This window comes from Diceros bicornis, chromosome 10 (genome assembly GCF_020826845.1).
Source record: "Diceros bicornis minor isolate mBicDic1 chromosome 10, mDicBic1.mat.cur, whole genome shotgun sequence".
NCBI classification, from domain to species: Eukaryota; Metazoa; Chordata; class Mammalia; order Perissodactyla; family Rhinocerotidae; genus Diceros; species Diceros bicornis.
The window spans coordinates 55,177,248-55,197,987 of NC_080749.1; the positions used below are offsets into that span (position 1 = coordinate 55,177,248).

Here is a 20,740-nt window from a genome sequence, read left to right on the forward strand (position 1 = left end):
CCTCAAGTGAAAAAGAGGAAGACTGGCAACAGGTGTTCGCTCAGGGCCAATCTTCCTCACCAAAAAAGTAAATAAATAAAAAATAACCAAGAAATGGCTAGTTCCAGGTCTAGGACCAGAAATATATAAGATGAGTTTCAAACAGTTTTTCCCAAAGGAAAACGAGGAAGCTATTAAAGGCCATAGAGTCCTATAGAAAGCACTCTGGAGCCAACTTGAATAGGCCTACTGGCCAAAGATGAGTCAATCTGAGCATCAACAAGAATAGCTACAATGCACTATAACAAATCAAACAACTTTATATCCATGAGTTGTTAATAATCCTCAACAAAACAAAACCAAAAAAAAAAAAAAAACTCTCTGGCCACCATTTAAGGATGCTAGGTGATTGACTCTTTTGAAGATTATTAAGTAAAGCACTTATTGCATCTTTCCTATACAAACTGTACTTTTAGAGTAACAAAGAGTTTATTAAAAGAAAATTATTATATAGACATATTCCAGCCAATATATGAGGAAAGAATAAAAAACTTCAAATATCACCATTTTGAACCCCTAAGGAATTAATGGATCTGGGTAATGATCACCAATGATAGTTAATACTGCAAAAAGAGAAAAAAACATAGTAACTCCTGGGCCGGCCCCGTGGCTTAGCAGTTAAGTGCACACGCTCCGCTACTGGCGGCCCGGGGTTCGGATCCCAGGTGTGCACCGACGCACTGCTTCTCCGGCCATGCTGAAGCCGCATCCCACATACAGCAACTAGAAGGATGTGCAACTATGACATACAACTATCTACTGGGGCTTTGGGGAAAAAAAAAGGAGGAGGATTAGCAATAGATGTTAGCTCAGAGCTGGTCTTCCTCAGCAAAAAGCGGAGGATTAGCACGGATGTTAGCTCAGGGCTGATCTTCCTAACAACAAAAAAAAAACCATAGTAACTCCTAACAGAAGTACATATGCCATCTTTTAAATATTCTTGTCATAAAAATTATCTGACCCAGCCAGCCCTGATGGCCTAGTGGTTAAAGTTCTGCACGCTCCACTTCTGTGGCCCGGGTTCAGTTCCCGGGCCCGGAACCACACCACTCGTCTGTCAGTGGCCATGCTGTAGTGGCAGCTCACATAAGAATCAGAAGAACTAACAACTATACACAACTATGTACTTGGACTTTGGGGAGGAAAACGGAAGAAAAAAGGAGGAAGACTGGCAACAGATGTTAGCTTGGGGCGAATCTTTCCATGCAAAAAAAAATTATCTGATATTAATCTGATCAAGCCTTTAGATATGACTACCACTTTATAGGAAATATAGAGGACAGAAGAACATATTAAATGACACCACATAGACGCAATCAACAAAATTCAGACTTTGGAAAATTCTATAAGATAAACAACCAGATTTCTTAAACAAGTCAATTGTGAGAGCGAAGAAATTCTGCTTCTGGGTGAGATGCAAAAGCTAACAGCAGACTAGTACTCTCATCCACAACTAGAAAAGCCATATAAATGCAGAATACAGAAAGCTTCTGTTTGATGGGGCTAGGAATCCGGAAATGGAATGCAAATGGGAAAAAAAACTCAAAGAAGTGATCTGACCTCTACAGACACTTTTACCCTGGGGACATCTTTTCTGGGCAGAGGAAGGAGGCCAAGAATCCAGGCTTTGGGGGCTGGCCCCATGGCATAGTGGTTAAGTGCACGCGCTCTGCTACTGGCGGCCCAGGTTCAGATCCTGGGCGCACACCGATGCACCACTTCTCCAGCCATGCTGAGGCAGCGTCCCACATACAGCAACTAGAAGGATGTGCAACTATGACATACAACTATCTACTGGGGCTTTGGGGAGAAAAAGGGAAAGAAAAAAAAAAAAGGAGGAGGATTGGCAATAGATGTTAGCTCAGGGCCAGTTTTCCTCAGCAAAAAGAGGAGGATTGGCATGGATGTCAGCTCAGGGCTAATCTTTCTCAAAATAAAAAAAAAAAAAAAGAATCCAGGCTTTACACTCATTGAAAACTGATGCTGAAGGACAGAGAACTCAGCAAAGCATTCGGAAGAGACTTGGAGGATCTCAAGAACACAACCAGTTTCCTCTTCAGGATATTTCTCCCAGGAGGGAAAACTACAAGTGTGCTGAAGTAAATGGTGACATAAATTGGCCCACTCTCCATACCTTATTCCCCTCCCCACAAAAAAGTAAAAAATAGAATGTGATAGTTAGGTTGACAAAACAGTCCATGAGTCCTTAATTATCTAAAATGTAACTAAAGTATTGTATACCTGCAATGAAAATATTACAAAATAACATTACCATAAAAGTACTTAAAGCATAATTTAAATATATTAATTAATCCAAACACTTATAGAACACTTGTGCCTTTTGGGGGGACAAAAAAAGGGCACTTGTATTTTTGTATATTGTAGTTAAAAAAACTGCTCATTGCTATTACCATAGTTATAGCAATTGCAATATAAAAAGGCCATAGGAAGTTTATGAACTTATTTTCACATTTACGGCTATTATTAAGTATAGCATTTTTGACTGCTTAATTGGACAAAAATATGTTTTCTAATAAATAAAGTTTATACCTTAAAACACTATATGGTAAAAATATAGCAAAAGAAAGTCCCATTATCTCTTAGGCTGAAAAAAATTCTTACATAGACTCAAACTAGACTTGGAAGACAAATCTCCATTTTCACAGATCATCTCATCTTGGATATGGATTTTAAATTTCATAAAGTCCAAGTCATCTGTACCTTCCAATAGCTTTGTAAGTACAAAAAAGTAAAAGAAATAAGGAAGAAGAAAAAAGAAAAATTTCTAAGGATTATTACTATAGGCTTCAGTGACGTTACGACATTTTGATCTATTCAAATCTATTAAAGAGAAGCTTTGCAAAAGCAAAGAATTTGAAAGTTTTGGCCTAAGCCTGGCATGTTAAAGCCCATAAAGCTTTCTGTGAAATGAGGATTTTACATACACACACACACACACAGACATATTTAGAAACCTTAAGGTTATTATTAAAGCTTGAAAATATGAGAAAGATTCAAAATTGTAAGAATCTCTCTTATGCAAGAATGGGTTTACATAAATATTTCAGCAATGATAGCATTAAAAAAAAAAGGGTGGCTAGACTAAACGTATGCCCCCTCCGTTTAGGACCTACATGCTTTATTTTTGAAATTACATATTTTACTGTGATAAGTAAATCTGACTGAATAGATGTTTTATCTAAAACCTTATGCAAAATTACATTATGTATTGGGAAGTCAGGGTACCAATGCAAATTCTCACAGCATTCTGAATTAACTCTTTATACATCACATATCCAAAACACGGAAAAAAGTAGAATGTCCTTTCAAAATGTTTTAAATTTAGATATAACTAAACTGTTAAAAACTATCTGCTAGATACAGAAATAAATACCAATATGTGTATACACGGGTTATATAACCACATATATTTCCTCACTCTATCAGGTGAGAGGGCCTAAAAGCAGTAACACCCCAGCAGGAAGGAACATACCTAGAGCCCAGATCTTAGTTTCTAAATACTATTCTCCAATAAAGGAAACCAGGGCTCCCTGGAGACAAGGCTGGAACAGGAAAAATACAGTATTAGCTTGAAACATCTTACAGTGTCAGAGAGTAAGGAAGTAACTCTCTTTAAAAAAAGAAAGAAATTAAAAAAAAGATGGGAGGATGTCAAAAGGACTGAGGAGGCAACTTGAAAGAGCTCCCAATGGCCCAAATCAGAACAATCTAAGCAACAAAATACTGATAATACAGATATGCGTCACTTAACAGCAGGGCTATGTTCTGAGAAATGTGTTGCTGTTAGGCAAATCTGTCATTGTGAGAACATCACAGAGCGTACTTAAATTAAGCACAAGAGAAAATGACGCAATCAAGAGACAGGGTAAACACAGATGTATGAGGCTACTGACAGCATAACACGACATACTGTTGTTTTACAGTAAACTTTTTTTTAAATAGAAAGAGTATACTCTAAAATAATGATCAAAAGTATAGTATAGTAAATACATAAACCATAACATAGTCGTTTATCACCGTTATCAAGTATCATGTACTGTACATAATTGTATGTGCTATACTTTTATACGACTGGCAGCACAGTAGGTTTGTTTACACCAGCATCACCACAAACACGTGTGTAATGCATTGTGTTACAACCTTACAATGGCTACAATATCACTAGGCAATAGAAAATTTTCAGTTCCATTATAATCTTATGGGACCACCATCGTACATGCAGTTCATAGTTGACTAAAATGTCGTTATGACATTTTAGCCAATACATGACTGTATTGGATTATAACCCAAAGAATGAAACAAATTTTAGTGAGTCCAAATAGAACTATATAAATTGGGCTGGCCCCATGGCTTAGCGGTTAAGTGCGCGCGCTCCGCTGCTGGCGGCCCGGGTTCGGATCCCGGGCGCGCACCGACGCACCGCTTCTCCGGCCATGCTGAGGCCGTGTCCCACGTACAGCAACTAGAAGGATGTGCAGCTAAGACATACAACTATCTACTGGGGCTTTGGGGGAAAAAATAAATAAATAAAATTATAAAAAAAAAAAAAAGAAAAATAAATCTTCCTTATGGAAGAATTCCAAATAATAAATGTAAAAGGAATAAAGGAAGTAGAAAATCACCATGAGAACACCACACTAATAATTGCTGCAGGCAAAATCACTGAGGAATGATAAAATTTAGTCAGGGAAACTTTAAAGAGAAACAGGATATTTGAATAGCCTCAAAATATCTTTCCCCCATAATATTAACTAATTACTGTGGTGGTTTTAACAAACATCTACAAATTCTTTGATACTCTTTCCTTTAGGCAGTGGACCTTAATTCCCCTCCCCTTGAGTGTGGATTGGACTTAGTGACTTGCTTCTAATGAATAGGGTAGGGAAAGGGAAAAAGGATAATTTTACAGTGGAGAAATCTGGCAGACACCACCTTAACCAAGTGATCAAGGTTAACATCAACAGTAATAAGTCATGTTGGTATTATATACCCCTCAATATGATGCAATGAGAAGGGCACTTTACCTCAACAGTATTCTTCCCAACAGCCCATAGCATGATTCCTGATATCAACACATATTACAAAGCTACAGTAACCAACAGTGTGGAACTGACATAAAGATAGACACATAGACCAATGGAACAAAATAGGGAGCCCAGAAATAAACCTTCCCGTATACAGTCAAATGATCTTCGACAAGGGTGCCAAGACTACACAAGGGGGAAAAGATTGCCTCTTCAACAAATGGTGCTGAGAAAACTGGACAGCCATATACAAAAGAATGAAGTTGGACCCTTACCTTATACCATACACAAAAATTGACTCAAAATGGATTAAAGACCTAAACATAGGACCTAAAACTATACAACTCCTAGAAGAATACATAGGGGAAAAGCTTCAGGACATTGGATTTGGCAATGATTTCTTAGATATGACAGCAAAAGCACAAGGCCACAAAAGCAGAAATAGAAAAATGAGACTACATCAAACTTAAAAACTTCTGCACATCAAAGGAAATAATCAACAGAGGGAAAAGCAACCTACAGAATGGGAGAAAATAACTGCAAATCATATGTCTGATAACGAGTTAATAGCCAGAATATAAAAAGAACTCCTATAACTCGACAACAACAACAAAAGTAGCCTTAAAATGTTACATTTAAAAAACAGGTAAAGGACCCAAATAGACATTTCTCCAAAGAAGATAAACAAATAGCCAACAAGCATTATGAAAAAATGCTCAACATCACTAATCATCAGGAAAATGCAAATCGAAACCACAATGCGATATCACCTCACACCCATTAGGATGGTCACTATGAGGGAAAAAAAACAGAAAATAACAAGTGTTGGCCAGGATATAGAGAAATTGGAACTCTGGTACACTGTTGGAATGTAAAATGATGCAGCCGCTATGGAAGACAGTATGGAAATTCCTCAAAAAAAACTAAAAATGGAATTACCATATGATCCGGCAACCCCACTTCAGAGTATTTACCCAAAAGAATTAAAAGCAGGATCTCTAAGAGATATTTGCACACCCATGTTCATTAGAGCCTTATCCACAACAGCCAAGAAATGGAAGCAGCCCAAATGTCTACTGACAGATGAAAGAATAAAGAAAACGTGGTATACATATAACAATGGAATATTACTCAGCTTTCAAAAAGAAGGAAATCCTGTTGAATGCTACAACATGGATAAACTTTGAGGACATTAGGCTGAGTGAAACAAGCCAGCCACAAAAGGACCAATACTGTGATTCTACTTATATAAGATATCTACAGTAGTCAAAATCATGGAAACAGAAAGTAGAACGGTAATTGTCAGGAGTGGGAGGAGAAGAAAATGGGAAGTTGCTATTCAGTGGGTACAGAGTTCCAGATTTGCAAGATGAAAAAGTTCTAGAGATCTGTTACACAACAATGTGAATACAGTTAACACTACCGATCTGTACACTTAAGAATGTTTAAAGGGTAAATTTTATATTATGTGTTTCTTTCCTCAATTAAAAAAAAAAGTCCACAGCATGAGAATACATCAAACTCGAATTGAGAGACATTATACAACATACCTGATTAGCACTTCTCAAAAGTAAATGAAATTTTTTGTGACCTTTAAAAGGTATATAGTGGGGCCGGCCCGGCCGTGCAGCAGTTAAGTGCGCGTGTTCTGCTGCGGCGGCCTGAGGTTCACAGGTTCGGATCCTGGGCATGCACCGACGCGCTGCTTGTCAAGCCATGCTGTGGCGGCATCCCATATAAAGTAGAGGAAGATGGGCATGGATGTTAGCCCAGGGCCAATCTTCCTCAGCAAAAAGAGGAGGATTGGCATTGGATGTTAGCTCAGGGCTGATCTTCCTCACAAAAAATAAATAAATAAATAAATAAAAAGTATATAGTGGAAAAGAAAAAATGACATTAGTGGGAAAACTGGTGAAATCTAAATAAAGTCTATAGCTAATAATAAATAAATGAGCAAAAAAAATCTATCTGAAATTATGTGGTGATATAGCAACAGAGACCAGAATTCTGAAAACAAAACAATGAAAATTAAAAGACTTAAAAGAAAGCCAATTAATCTATGAAGTACTTTTAAGGCACAGAATTATTGCTGAAATAATAACAGGAAAGAGTGAACAGGAGAGCAGATCTGTTGTCCAAAAGTTTATTCAAAACGTATTAAAAAGAGAAAGCAAATAATTCCCAAATCACAAATTTCCATGAAAGAGTAGACACCCTGGAACGTTGACAAGTATACAGTAAGATTTAACTTCATTTAAAATGGTATTGGGAAATTTTGCTTCCTCTTTTGCAATGGGACTGCCCTCCTGCCAAAATGAACTAGAAAACCAGACAAAATATACGAAATAACAGTTTTCAGACAGAGGACAGTATGCAGCACAGGACTGAGTTCCCTGAGAGAACAGCAAGTTTTCTCAACTGCCCCACGTTACTGCCTAAGGGTGGTTTTAAAGCCACAGCACAGGGAGGGGGAACCAACAGAACCTGGCAGTCATGCCAAGTTAAAGAGACTAAAATGAGAGTTTAAGGAGGCCAAAGCAGCTAGAATTTACAGAGCAGTGTACTGGAAAGGAAGGAGCTGCACAGAGAGAGGGCTCTGAACATCAGCAGAAGGTGTCAAGAACATGGCTGAGTAATGATTTGTATACAAGTAAGTTCAGTTTCCAAAAGTCCAGGGAAAAAACCACCCAAAAGCAGTAGAGTGAAAAATTCTCAGGCCTCAGACAGAGCTTGGAATAGTTCACATTCCTACCAGCCAGACTAGAGAATTTTTATAATATAAGGGAACTTGGATAGAGTCTTCAAAAGAGTCATATCTTAGTATGAAGGCTAAAGTAGCACCCGAGCAAAAAATATTATGAACTCATAAGAAAACATAATAGGAAACCTCAAAGGAATCAAAATGAAACACAAATAACTAAATGCTGGAACAAAGTCCAGCACTCTTTAAAGGAATACTATAAAATTCAGCACTCAACATAAAATCTAACATCTGGAATCCAATAAAAATTACCAGGCAGGCAAAGAAGCAGGAAAATATAGACTAAAATCAGGATAAAAGTCAATCAATACAAACAAACCCAGCAGAGATGATGGAATTAGCAGAAAAGGACCTTAAAATAAATGTTACAAATCTTTTTAGAATTTTCTGAAGGATGTAAAGGGAAATATGAAGACAATGAGAAGTGAAATGAAAACTATCCAGACAGAGCTATTGTATGAAAAATACACCATCTGAAATAAAATGAAATGGAAATGGAAAACACACTGGATGTGATTAAGTGCAGATTAGATACTGCAGAAGAAAAGATCAGTGAACATGAAGACAGAGCAATAGAAACTATCAAATGAAGCATAGAGAAAAAAAATAACCAGAGCTTCAGTGGAATACTATCTAAAGGACTAACACACATATAACAAAAGTCCCAGAAAGAGAGGAAGGGAACGGGGGTGGGGGGGGAGCATTCACAGAAATCCTGGCCAAATATTTTACAAATTTAATGAAAATCATAAGCTCACAAACCTAAAATCTCAACAGACATCGAGCAAAAGAGGCATAAGGAAAACCACACTAAAGCATATGAAAATCAAATTGCTGAAAACCAATAGTAAAGAGAAAATTTTAAACACAGCTAGAGGGGAAAAAACAAAAACAAGCATCACTTAACCAAAATAAGAATGACAACAGACTTCTCATTAGAAAGCTAGAAGAAAATAGAAGATACCTTCAAAGTGCTGAAAGAAAAACTGTCCCTGAAAATCTCCCCAGTGAAAATTTTTCAAAAATGAAGGCATAATAAGCACATGAAAAGATGCTCAATATTATGAGGCATCAAGGAAATGCAATTCAAAACCACAATGAGATACCACTTCACATCTTGGCTATAATCAAAAAGATAATAAGCATCGGTGAGAATGTGGAGAAACTGGAACCCATACACTGCTGGTGGGAATGTAAAATGGCACAGTCGCTTTGGAAAACAGTTTGGCAGTTCCTCAAATAGTTAAACACAGAGTCAACATACAACCTAGAAATTCCACTCCTAAGTATACATCCAGGAGAGACAAAAATGTTTACACAAAATGTGTGCATTCCCAGGCTTGCGCAGAGAAAGTACAAATAAACCTGAACACACTGTGGTCCCCAAAAGTAGAAAACACTCAAAAAATAGAGGACATGTCGAAGGAATATGTGTGAACAGGAAGGCTCCTGATGGCCAAACCTGGGCAATTTGAGCAACAAAATAAATAACAGTAGTAACCGATTATAACCAACAAAGTAAAATAAGAACAGATCCTGATATAAGTAAATTATAATCAAATACATGAATAACACAATAGAATTCCCATTGCTGCTTCTATAAATTGTTCCTTCTACATTTATAGAAGGAACAATGGAAATTTTAAAATCATCATTTGGTAAACACCACAATAATAGCTATTTTGAACAAGAATCATAAATACATGCCAAATTTAGGGGGTACAAGTATGAAAAACACAATATTTACATACTTTCAAAGTATCTCCCCCAAGATATTTATTAATTGCAATGGGAAATACAGTAACCCTTTCAGTGAAGGAATTTGTCAGACACCTCCCCAGACAAGTGATCAAAGTTAACATCACCAGTAGTAAGACAAATCACATCCTGTGCTTCCTGATATAATGTACTAAGAAACACATGTCACTTCTGTGTCCAAAAATGCATAACTTGAATTGAATCACAAAGAAACATTAGACAAACCCAAATTGAGGGCCCTCCACAGTAAGTGGCCGGCACTCTTCAAATGTGTCAATTACATGAAAGACAAAGAGAAACTGTTCCAGGTTAAATGAAACTAAAAAGACAAAACAATTAAATGCAACATATAATCCTGGATTAGCTCCTGGACCAGAAAATGGACAATTAGTGGGACAACGGGTAAATCAATGCCAATTTCCTGATTTTGATAACTGCACTATGGTTATAGGAGATGTTAACATTTGGAGAATGTAAACAGACACTATATATAAATTTTTTTAACTAGTTCTTCAAGTGTGAAATTTTTAAAGTGTGAAATTACTTCAAAAACACTTTTTTATTTAATTTTAAGCGAAAAACCAAGTAGACTGGGAAGAATTAGTTCTAATACATATCCAACAAAGAATCCATATCCAGAATAAAAAACATTTAATCACTAATAAGAAAAAAACAGACCCTTCACAAAAGATATCCAATAAACATATGAAAAGGTGCTCAAAATCACTAGCTATCAGAGATATACAAAATAACAATCAGATACCACTACATACAAGTATGGCCAAAATGATAAAGACTGACAATACCACGTATGAATGAGGATGCAGAATAATTAGAACTCTATAAAATGCTGGCACTGTAAATTAGAATAACCACTTTGGAAAACTGTGTGGCAGTATCTACTAAAGCTATTTAACTCCTAGGGGTGTCGGGGTGTGGGGGTATGGGTGGAGGGGTATATCCATTCACCCAATAGAAATGAGTTCTTATGTCCATCCACCAAAAGACATGTACACGAATGTTCAAAGCAGCCCTACTCATAACAGCTAAAAAGTGGAAACAATCCAAATGCCCATCAACAGCAAAATGGGTAAATTGTGTATTCTCTCAGACATAATGTTGATTTAAAAGACATAAAGAGTATATAATATATGATTCCCTCTGTATTAGGCAAATTAATCTATGTAGTGATAGAAGTTGGAATATGGTTATCCCAGGAAGGACAGTACTGACTGGGAAGGGGTACAGGGGAGTTTTCTGTGGTGCTGGATACATTCTAGATCTTGATGTGGGTACTGGTTACACGGATGGATTGATATGTAAAAATTTTATATGTATATTTAAAGTTTGTACATTTTACTGTATATCAGTTATACCTCAATTAAAAAAAAAACTGGGGCAAAACAAAAAAATAATCACTATAGATAATGCCCTGACGGAATGCCCACTTAAGAAGCCTCTGGAATAACTCAAGTAAGAAATGAGTGGAGGGCCGGTCCCGTGGCTTAGTGGTTAAGTGCGCGCGCTCCGCTGCTGGCTCCGCTGCTGGCGGCCCGGGTTGGGATCCCCGGCGTGCACCGACGCACCGCTTCTCTGGCCATACTGAGGCTGTGTCCCACATACAGCAACTAGAAGGATGTGCAACTACGACATACAACTATCTACTGGGGCTTTGGGGAAAAAGAAACAAATAAATAAAATTATAAAAAAAAAAAAAGAAATGAGTGGAAACAATGATGTGAAGAAAATAGACCAGAGAGATTATTTAGGCACAAGATTTGGCACCCTACTGAAAAATAAGGTTGAGGGGAAAGGATGCAAACATAAATCTCTCAAGTATTTGGGTGGAAAGCCGTAGTATTACCCAAGATAAGGACTACAGAGGAAATGAGCTCAATTTTAGACATGTTGAGTGGAGATATTTAACTGGAGATATTCAGGGCAGTTAGATATATGAATTTAGAACTCAGATGCAACCTGCGCAGGATGTATAAATTTAGAAAATAGAAGCCAATAGATGATTAAAATCAGGAAACGATGAGACTGCCCAGGGAGAAAGTATAAAAGAGAAGATAGCCAAGGACAGAAACCTAATATTAGGGAGCAAACACAGGAAGTGTAGCAAGCATAAAAGACTGAAGGAAGAGTAAGAGAGGTGGGGAGTTATTAACAGTATCAAATAGGTTAAGTAAATTAAGGACAAAAAATGAGCACCGTAGTCCCCCGTTATCTGTGGAGAATACACTCCAAGACCCCCAGTGGATGCCTGAAACCGCAAATAGTACAGAACTCTATATATAGTACGTTTTTTCCTATACAGACATACCTATGATAAAGTTTAATTTACAAATTAGGCACAGTAAGAGATTAAAAACAATAACTAATTATAAAATAGAATAATTATAACAATATGCTGTAATAAAAGTTACCATAGATCTTCACAACCTCAGCACACAATTTTTTTCCTTTCCTTATTAAGTTGAGAACTTTCACCTTATCACTTAAAGAAAGCACTTTACAGCTTCTCTTTGGCATATCCAAATTGCCAGCATCACTACACTTGTGCCTTGAGGCCATTATTAAGTAAAATAAGGGTCACTTGAACACAAGCAATGCCATACCGAGACAGTCGATCTGATAATCGAGACAGCTATTAAGTGACTAACGGGTGAGTATAGAGTGTGGATCCACTGGACAAAGGGATGATTCACGTCATGGGCAGGACAGCAAGAGATTTCATCACACTACTCAAAATGGCACGCAATTTAAAATTCATGAATTGGGCCGGCCCCATGGCTTAGCGGTTAAGTGCTCGCACTCCGCTGCCAGCGGCCTGGGTTCGGATCCCGGGCACGCACCAATGCACCGCTTCTCCAGCCATGCTGAGGCCGCATCCCACATACAGCAACTAGAAGGATGTGCAACTATGACATACAACTATCTACTAGGGCTTTGGGGGAAAAATAAATAAATAAATAAAATTAAAATTCATGAATTGTTTATTTCTGGAATTTTCCATTTAATATTTTAGGACAGTGGTTTGACCGTGGGGTAACTGAAACCACAGAAAGCAAAACCACAGATAAGGGGGCACTACTATACCATACCCATCTATGACTACTTACAGAAAAAAGAAAGTCAAGGTTATTTGGGGTTTTCTGACATTCTCAATTGAACCTAATCCCATCTCATGCAGTGGTAGCAACAAGAAGCACTGTCCCATGACACAGTAAAGAAATCTGGAATATCAAAATGTATTTTCTAGAGGAAAGGCAACGCAGCAAAGATAGTCTTTTCAACAAATGATGCTAGAACAACTGGACATCCACATGCAAAAAAAAATGAATCTAGATACAGACCCTATACCTTTCACAAAAATTAACTCAAAATGGATCACAGACCTAAACGTAAAATGCAAAATTATAAAACTCCTAGAAGACAGGAGAAAACCTAGACGATCCTGCATACAGCAATGACTTTTTAGATACAACACCAAAGGCACGATCCGTGAAAGAAATAACAGATAAGATAGACTTCCTTAAAATCAAAAACTTCTGTTCTGCAAAAGACAATGTCCAAAGAATGAGAAGACAAGCCTCACACTGGGAGAAAATATTCGAAAAAGACACATCTGATAAAGTACTGTTATCCAAAATATACAAAGAATTCTTAAAACTCAACAATAAGAAAACAAACAACCTGATTAAAAAATGGGCCAAAGACCTTAACAAACACCTCACCAAAGAAGATATACAGGTGGCAAATAAGCATATGAAAAGATGCCCCACATCATGTGTCATCAGTCAAATGCAAATTAAAACAATGATACCACAACACACCTAGTAGAATGGCCAAAATCCAGAACCCTGACAAGACGAAATGCTGACAAGGATGTAGAGCAACAGGAACTCTCATTCATTGCTGCTGGGAACGCAAAATGGAACAGTCACTTTAGAAGTTTCTTATAAAACTAAACATACTCTTACCACACAATCCAGCAATCGTGCTCCTTAGTATTCTACCCAAACGAGTTGAAAATTTATGTCCCCACAAAAGCTGCACATGCATGTTTATAGCAGTTTTATTCATGAATGCCAAAACTTGGAAGCAACCAAGATGTCCTTTAGTCAGTGAATAAATACATAAACTATGGTACATCTGGAAAATGGAATATTATTCAGTGCTAAGGAGAAATGAGATATTTAAGCCATGAAAAGACATGGAGGAAACTTAAATGCATATTACTGAGTGAAAGAAGCCAATCTGAAAAGGCTACATACTGTAAGATTCCAACCATATGATATTCTGGAAAAGGCAAAACCATGGAGACAGTAAAAAGATTAGTGGTTGGAGGGAAGGATGAAGAGGAAGAGCATGGAGGATTTTTTGGGCAGTAAAACTACTCTGTACAATACTATAATGGAGGATACATCTCATTACACATTGTCTAAATCCATAGAAGGTACAACACTAAGAGTGTACCCTAAGGTAAACTATGGACTTCGGGTGATCATGACATGTCAATGTAAGTTCATCAATTACAACTGGTGTACCACTCTGGTGGGGATGTTGATAATGGGGGAAGCTATGCATGCGTGAGGGCGGGAGCATATGGGAAATCTCGGCACTTCCCCCTCAATTCTGCTGTGAACCTAAAACTGCACTAAAAAAATAAATCTTTTTTTAAAAAAAGTAGTTTCCCCCAACAGCCTCCAAGCCTCACACCCACAAAAATACACTGGCCCAAGAGAAGCTAATTTATAAATGGTCACTCAGGTAAGAAAAAACAGAATAAACCTAGAAACCAAATCTTCACACTCTTGGTTTGATATTCTTTCTACTTCATTAAAACTAGCCATTAAAACATGTCTCCTTATCATTAAACCTACACACAGCATCAAGGGGGAAAAAACTATCCCATTCACAAATAATTACTGAATGCCTACTAAGTTCCTAACACCAGTCTAAGTGCCAGAATTATAACAATAAACAAGAACAACACAATCCTTGCTTTCATGGAATTTAAATTTTAATGGGGAGGAAGGGTGTTAAACAGATGATTAAATTAGGTAATACGTATAAAGCACTCAGAATAGTGACTGGTATATAGTAAGTGTTCAATAAATATTAGCTATTATTATCGATAAATGTTACCTATAATATTAGCTATAAATATTACCTCTATAAGGTAATCAGCCTTATACATACTAAAAAGCAAACTTTTTTATTCATTCAGTTCTCTAAAACTCAAGAGATTCCTTTGATGTACTAAATTTCCTTATTTTTGATCAGCAGGCCATCTTTTAGAGAACTGCCCCTTCTCCCCAATCTATTTCTTGTGGGCCTATCCAGAGGTAGACAAGTCCAGTCAGATTTCCTTACAGCGGAATGTGAATCACTGGAGAGGCAGCAGGAGATGAGAGACATTCAGAAGTTCAGTTCATATGGCTGAGCTCCACACGGCCCCATCTCTGCCAGCACTACTCTGGCTCGCGTCCTCCCTGAGGCCTGGCTGTTCAGCTTGTTTTTCAATTCTATCCTTCCAGTAAGTCTCTTTTTCTTGCTTAAAACAGCCAGAATTTGTGTTGCTTACAAAGAACCCTACTTGATACAGTTAAGTAATGTAAGATCATTCTACAGTTAGATAACGTAAGATCATTCTACAAAAGAGGAGTGTTCATGACCAAATACAATTGCCAAAACTCATCAAACTCTACATTATTAAAACGAGTAAATTTTACTGTGTAAGGTATACCTCAATAAAACGGGGGGTGGGAGGAGCATTTAATTTAAAAGTATAAATAGCACATTTATAATATATTAAAAAATAAAAATTTTTATTTATAATAAAATATTTTTAGGTTATTTTCATACATATTGATTTTATTATGCTCTATGGCTAAAAAGCTTACATAGGAAACACTTCTTAAGATAGCCCATTTTAGGGGCCAGCCCCGTGGCCTAGCGGTTAAGTGCGCACGCTCCACTGCTGGCGGCCTGGGTTTGGATTCCAAGCCCGCACTGAGGCACCACTTGTCAGGCCATGCTGTGGCGGCCTCCCATATAAAGTGGAGGAAGATAGGCACGGATGTTAGCCCAGGGCCAGTCTTCTTCAGCAAAAAGAGGAGGATTGGCATGGATGTTAGCTCAGGGCTGATCTTCCTCACAAAAAAAAAAAAAGATGGCCCATTTTGGAGCCAGCGCTGATGGTCTAGTGGTTAAAGTTCCAAGCTCTCACCCCAGCGGCCCGGGGTTCATTTTCTGGTCGCAGAACCATATCACCTGTCAGTCACCATGCTGTGATGGCGGCTGACACAGAGAACTAGAAAGACTTACAACTAAGAGGTACAACCATGTACTCCAGCTTTGGGGAGAAGGAAAAAAAAAAAAGATGGCCCATTTTAAAGTAGTCCCATTTAAAGCCAAGCTGCAGTGACTGCAGTGATTCTAGAATAAGAGAAGTATGTTAATATCTAAAAACCATGTCTTGCTCACTAGTGCAATAAAGCTCACAACATCCATAATGATCATATCTTGCTTTCAAGTTTATTGACAGCACCCTACAGTACTTTGCTTAATTATCTCTTTCGCTTATATTTCCACTCTCTATTTAGTCTTACTTTGCAAGCAGCCTATATCAGCAGGAAAATCCTTCAAAATGCAAACCTCTCCAGCTCCAGGAAAGACTGAAATTAGGACGGCCACCTTGTTCATGTTTTACAAGAATTTAAGAACTGCCTTCTTACTTGGTCATACCATGCTCCATTCACTAAGCAATCTCTATGACAGGGACTCCGAGGTACACAGGAAAGAACACAGGTGTCCTACTTGCCACCAATCTAATAGCCTAAAGCACATGCCAAAATACCTTCAGTCACCTTAATAAATCCATATTGGATCTGTTACTCATTAGTACACCCTCATCACTTTTGAGACATCTTATATTTTAAGATTAGTAAAACAGAAGGGCAAATAATGGAAAAAGTAGACTTTGAACCTCCAAGTTGCATGTGTATAAATTTATATGATAAACTCCACATATATTGCCTATCACTGTCATATTTGCAAATAAATGATTAATTTTAATTTTAAACATTACAAAACTCAAATTTTTGTTCTCACAATTTTCAGATTTAGCCACTTTATAACAGATGCCCTTTATCTATCAACTTCCAATATTAAATTCAAAATTGTCACCTCCTTCCAGTAAAAATTCAGCCATCTGATCCCTGATCTCCCAAAAATGTAATCAAATTTATAAGTTTTAAAATTATTTCCTAAGTATCCTACTGTACAGCCTCTGGTAATCAGCTTATGTAGGTACTGCACATAGTCAGCCAGTACCAAAATCAAATTTAAACTATTCCAAGTCCACTTAAATTCAATGCTGTGTGTCTCCCAACAGTGTTCTCAAGCAAACAGAGCAGACCTGGTTCAACATAATGTTTTAACTCTCATTGCATCTTCCTCTGAGTTTAGCAAAACAAACAATATAAGTAACTCAAGTTTCAACACAGTGTCTGTGTAGAAAATCGAAAATAAAATACATCTAAATGAAAACCTTGTTTTGCAACATATTAATATTCCAGCTTCCTAGCCTCTTTTCTTCAATTTAAATTTTAATTACCTCATGAGTTTCCATTTTTACAACACGAACCCAAAATATTTACAAGATGAAAATGAGAAAAGCCCAACGTTTACCTACCCAACATTTGGCAACCCAACAATACCAATTTTCAAGGAGGTTCCAAATCTTCCAATGATTGGGGGTGGTTTAATTCCATCACCTCCCTTTTTCGGGGGCATCTAAAATGTCAAAACAAATATACATATGAACAAAACTTTTTACTACCCCTATCGACCAAAAACACATTTCATCACACAAAATGCATTATTGAATAACAGATTATGAATAAAACATACTGTCTATATCAATCACAAAACTGACACTTTACTTTTCAACAAAAATAAAACAAAAAAGTTCTCTAACAGATCTGATTCTGATAGTTGTCAAAGCAGCCACTCCTGAGAAGTCCTGGAAAGACTGATCTAAAAATATATGCGGCACCAGAAATCAAAAATAAATTTAAAACTTAGCTGCGAATCTTCCATCCAGACTGTTTACAAAACATTTCATTTCTTAACCTGACATGGTTATTCAAATGAAAGCATTTGGAAGTAGGAGTACAGATAAGAGAGTCAAAGAAAATCCATTCCAGAACCACCAGCAACCAAGTCACCTCCCACCAAACCAATCCTCTTATCTGGAACCTGCTCTTTCCCATTTCCACTACAAACACCATTTTTCACATGGAGGAACACACGCCGGTATCAAGGTCTTTCCAACCAAGTCTCTTCCACCCTTGGAACTGTAGGTGCGACTCATCAGTCCTCATAAGCAACCTTCGAAATCTACAGTCTGATTATTTCTAGCCGTAAATAAATCCACAAACCCTTTTTATTTACAAGTCCAAACTTTCTCGGTCTCTGCTAATCTGGCTCCAAATTCCTCAGTGCAGAATTAATCCCACTTTACTACTGCACACCGAACTCAGGAGGACTGCTAACCTCACGTTTTATACGCTTGGCACTAAAAGTGTCCCTATCTTCTGGATCCACTTGAACCTCCTGGGGCCACCCTGAGGCCATGCTCATGAAGTGATATTCCAGTCTCTGATCCCTGATCCCGAGGACCTGGGATCTCCCTTCTCGGGGTCTTAACTCACACCTGTTCCCAGCCAAACCCCAGGCCTCCGAAGCACCGCTGCACAAGGAGAGCCTCTCCAGTCCTCTGGCCTCCCACCGAGGGGTGGCCGGCAGTCCAGCCTAAGCGGGCCCCCACCCAACACGTTCTCCCTCCGCAGTGGGCCACTGGGCGTCCCGGCCTCCGGAGGCGGCTTTCCCAGAGCGTGCCGGGCTGAGGCGTGGGCCGCTCTCGGGACGCGCGGCCTAGTCAGAGCGCCTCATTCATCCAGACACCCCACGCCGCCGCTGCCCTCGCCCCAGCCCGGCCACCTGGCCCTGGCCTGACGCCGGCCTCAGAGCAAGGGGCCGGGGCGCCGAAGACGCAGCAGAGAACGCGCCCGCGGGCTCCCTGGGGGCCTCACCGTGCTTGGGGAGGGCGATGACACGGGGTCCCAGCTGCAGCGGGAGACGAGTCTTGCCGGCAGCGAGAGGCGGGGAGGAGGGAGGAGGGAGCGCAAGGCCAGCCCCTCCGCCGAGCGGCACGCACGACGGCGGCGGCAGCGGCGGCGGAACGGGCGGGCTGGGCGCCTGACGGCACCTGCGCGCAGGCCGCGCGCCCCGCTCCGCCCCGCCCCGCGAGCCCACCCGCCCTGTCCATTGGCCCGACCGGCCAGGAAGGCGGGAGCAGGGGGGGGGGGGCCGCGCGCGCGAGAGCGGGCGGGAGTTGGAGCTGGAGCCGGAGCCGAAGCCGAAGTCAGAGCTCGCGGCGCCGGTTTCTCCGAGCGCGCGTGTTCCGCGCGTCAGCGCGTGGGGCTTCTCGGCCCCGGATCTCCGCTTCCCTCCCGGTGCGCGCCCCACGTGGGCCTTACACGCTCGCTTGCCGGCCTGCAGCCTCGCACTTTACCCGCTGGACCCCGGGGCGCCCTCCCCCTGACGGACCGCCCGGAGACGGGTCACCTGAGGTCTGGCGGGCCGCCGCGCCAGCCCTGCTTGACCGCCAGCGGAGTCCTGAGGACCATGGCCCCAGCCCGCCTTCCTTTTCCTATAACTTTCTTCACTCAGTCCAGATGGTGAGAAGCTGTTAAATAAACTTTCTTAAAGGAAAAAAGGGCTAAGGGAAGCTTATGATCTAAGGATTGCTTGGTCGCCTTATCGTTTAGGCGTTTTACAGGCACCGGATCCCAGAATAGAGCCAATTTTCCCCCTTTTTCCTCTGAAGAGTTAAGAGCAGGTGCCTTTGGAATTTGGGAAAGTACGTTCCAATCTGAATTCCACTAGTCATTAGCTGTGTGACCTTGGACAAAGTAAGCTCTCTGGGCTTCAATTTCCTCATGGATAAAATGAGGCTCTTGAGACCCACCTTACCAAGTTATTGTGAGGATAAAATGAGAATGTGTGTGAAGCTTGTAGCAACAGTACCCGGCATCTATAGGAAAGGCTCCTAAATAGTAATAAAAGCTATTGTAAATATTAGGGTTTCATCCCCTCTCGCCCACACCTGACTACACCACGAGCTCCATCTGTAGAAGGAATTCTTTCATTTAGGTCCTGGCCTTCCATCAGCATTCAAGCATTTATGGCAATGAATGTAATACTTGTGCAAAAAATTGTGACACTAGAAGCTTCTTTCTGAAAGACTAGTTGCTAATAAAGGAAAGGATATGAATTGGTTGCTATCCTCATTTTACAGATGAGGAAGCAATATCAGAAAGGTTATGTAATTTGGATAGAGTCACACAACTAGTAAATGGCAGAAGCCAGATTTCAAGCCCCAATCTAATTGAGAAATCTGTTCTCTTTTGGCCAAAATATTTTTCTAATAGGGACTCCTTATAAGCGGCAACTGAGCCATTATTTATAATAAAATTGCATTAAGTTTTTCCTAGCCCTATGAGAGCGATCTACTGAGGTAAGTTGAAGAGCTTTTTCTGTATATTTGGACGTTCTCAAGGACACAGGCAACTTGATTCAACTTTGGTTTTGTATTTTTTTTAGTATCATTCATAAAGATGCACTATTTATATTCTGTCAGTCTAGCTCCGTTGTCACCAGAACCACATGTTTATAAAACAGGTGTCTGGGTGCACTCTAGCTATGAAACAGAGGGAAGCTAACTAGGCCACATTTTGTACCCACGATCAATATAAACTCCTATGAATAGTCCTAACAAAGTAATTCCTAAATTGCTTACTGCTGTTTTAGTAGTGAAGTTTTGTAGTTGGCTTTCACACTGCTGTTTGTGGAAACAGACAGGAACTATTACTTAAAGCGCTCAAGAATCCCACAGAGCCCACTCTGCCCAGCAACCAGCCACTCCAGTACTAATTGAAAACGTTCCCCAGTCATGGATTAGTAGACTCGTCTTTAAGTTTATCACTGTCTTTTGGCCAGATCTCACTACTTCATTGTTACTATCTCTGAGATCTACCCATTCCCTTCAATTCACACTGTC

The 20,740-nt window shown here is 39.4% G+C and overlaps 1 protein-coding gene across 1 annotated transcript in view; it reads right to left on the minus strand.

Annotated features, from left to right (window-relative positions):
• Window positions 1–18,795, minus strand: part of OLA1 (Obg like ATPase 1) — a 174,095-nt gene extending 155,300 nt beyond the window's left edge. Inside the window, exons 1-2 of the mRNA XM_058549279.1 lie at window positions 18,711–18,795; window positions 17,309–17,409 (exon numbers count right to left, since the gene is read on the minus strand). Of these exons, the coding sequence (XP_058405262.1) occupies window positions 17,309–17,409 (101 nt within the window). The 5' untranslated portion in view covers window positions 18,711–18,795. The remainder of the gene's footprint in view (window positions 1–17,308; window positions 17,410–18,710) is intronic.
• Window positions 18,796–20,740: the final 1,945 nt, after the last annotated feature.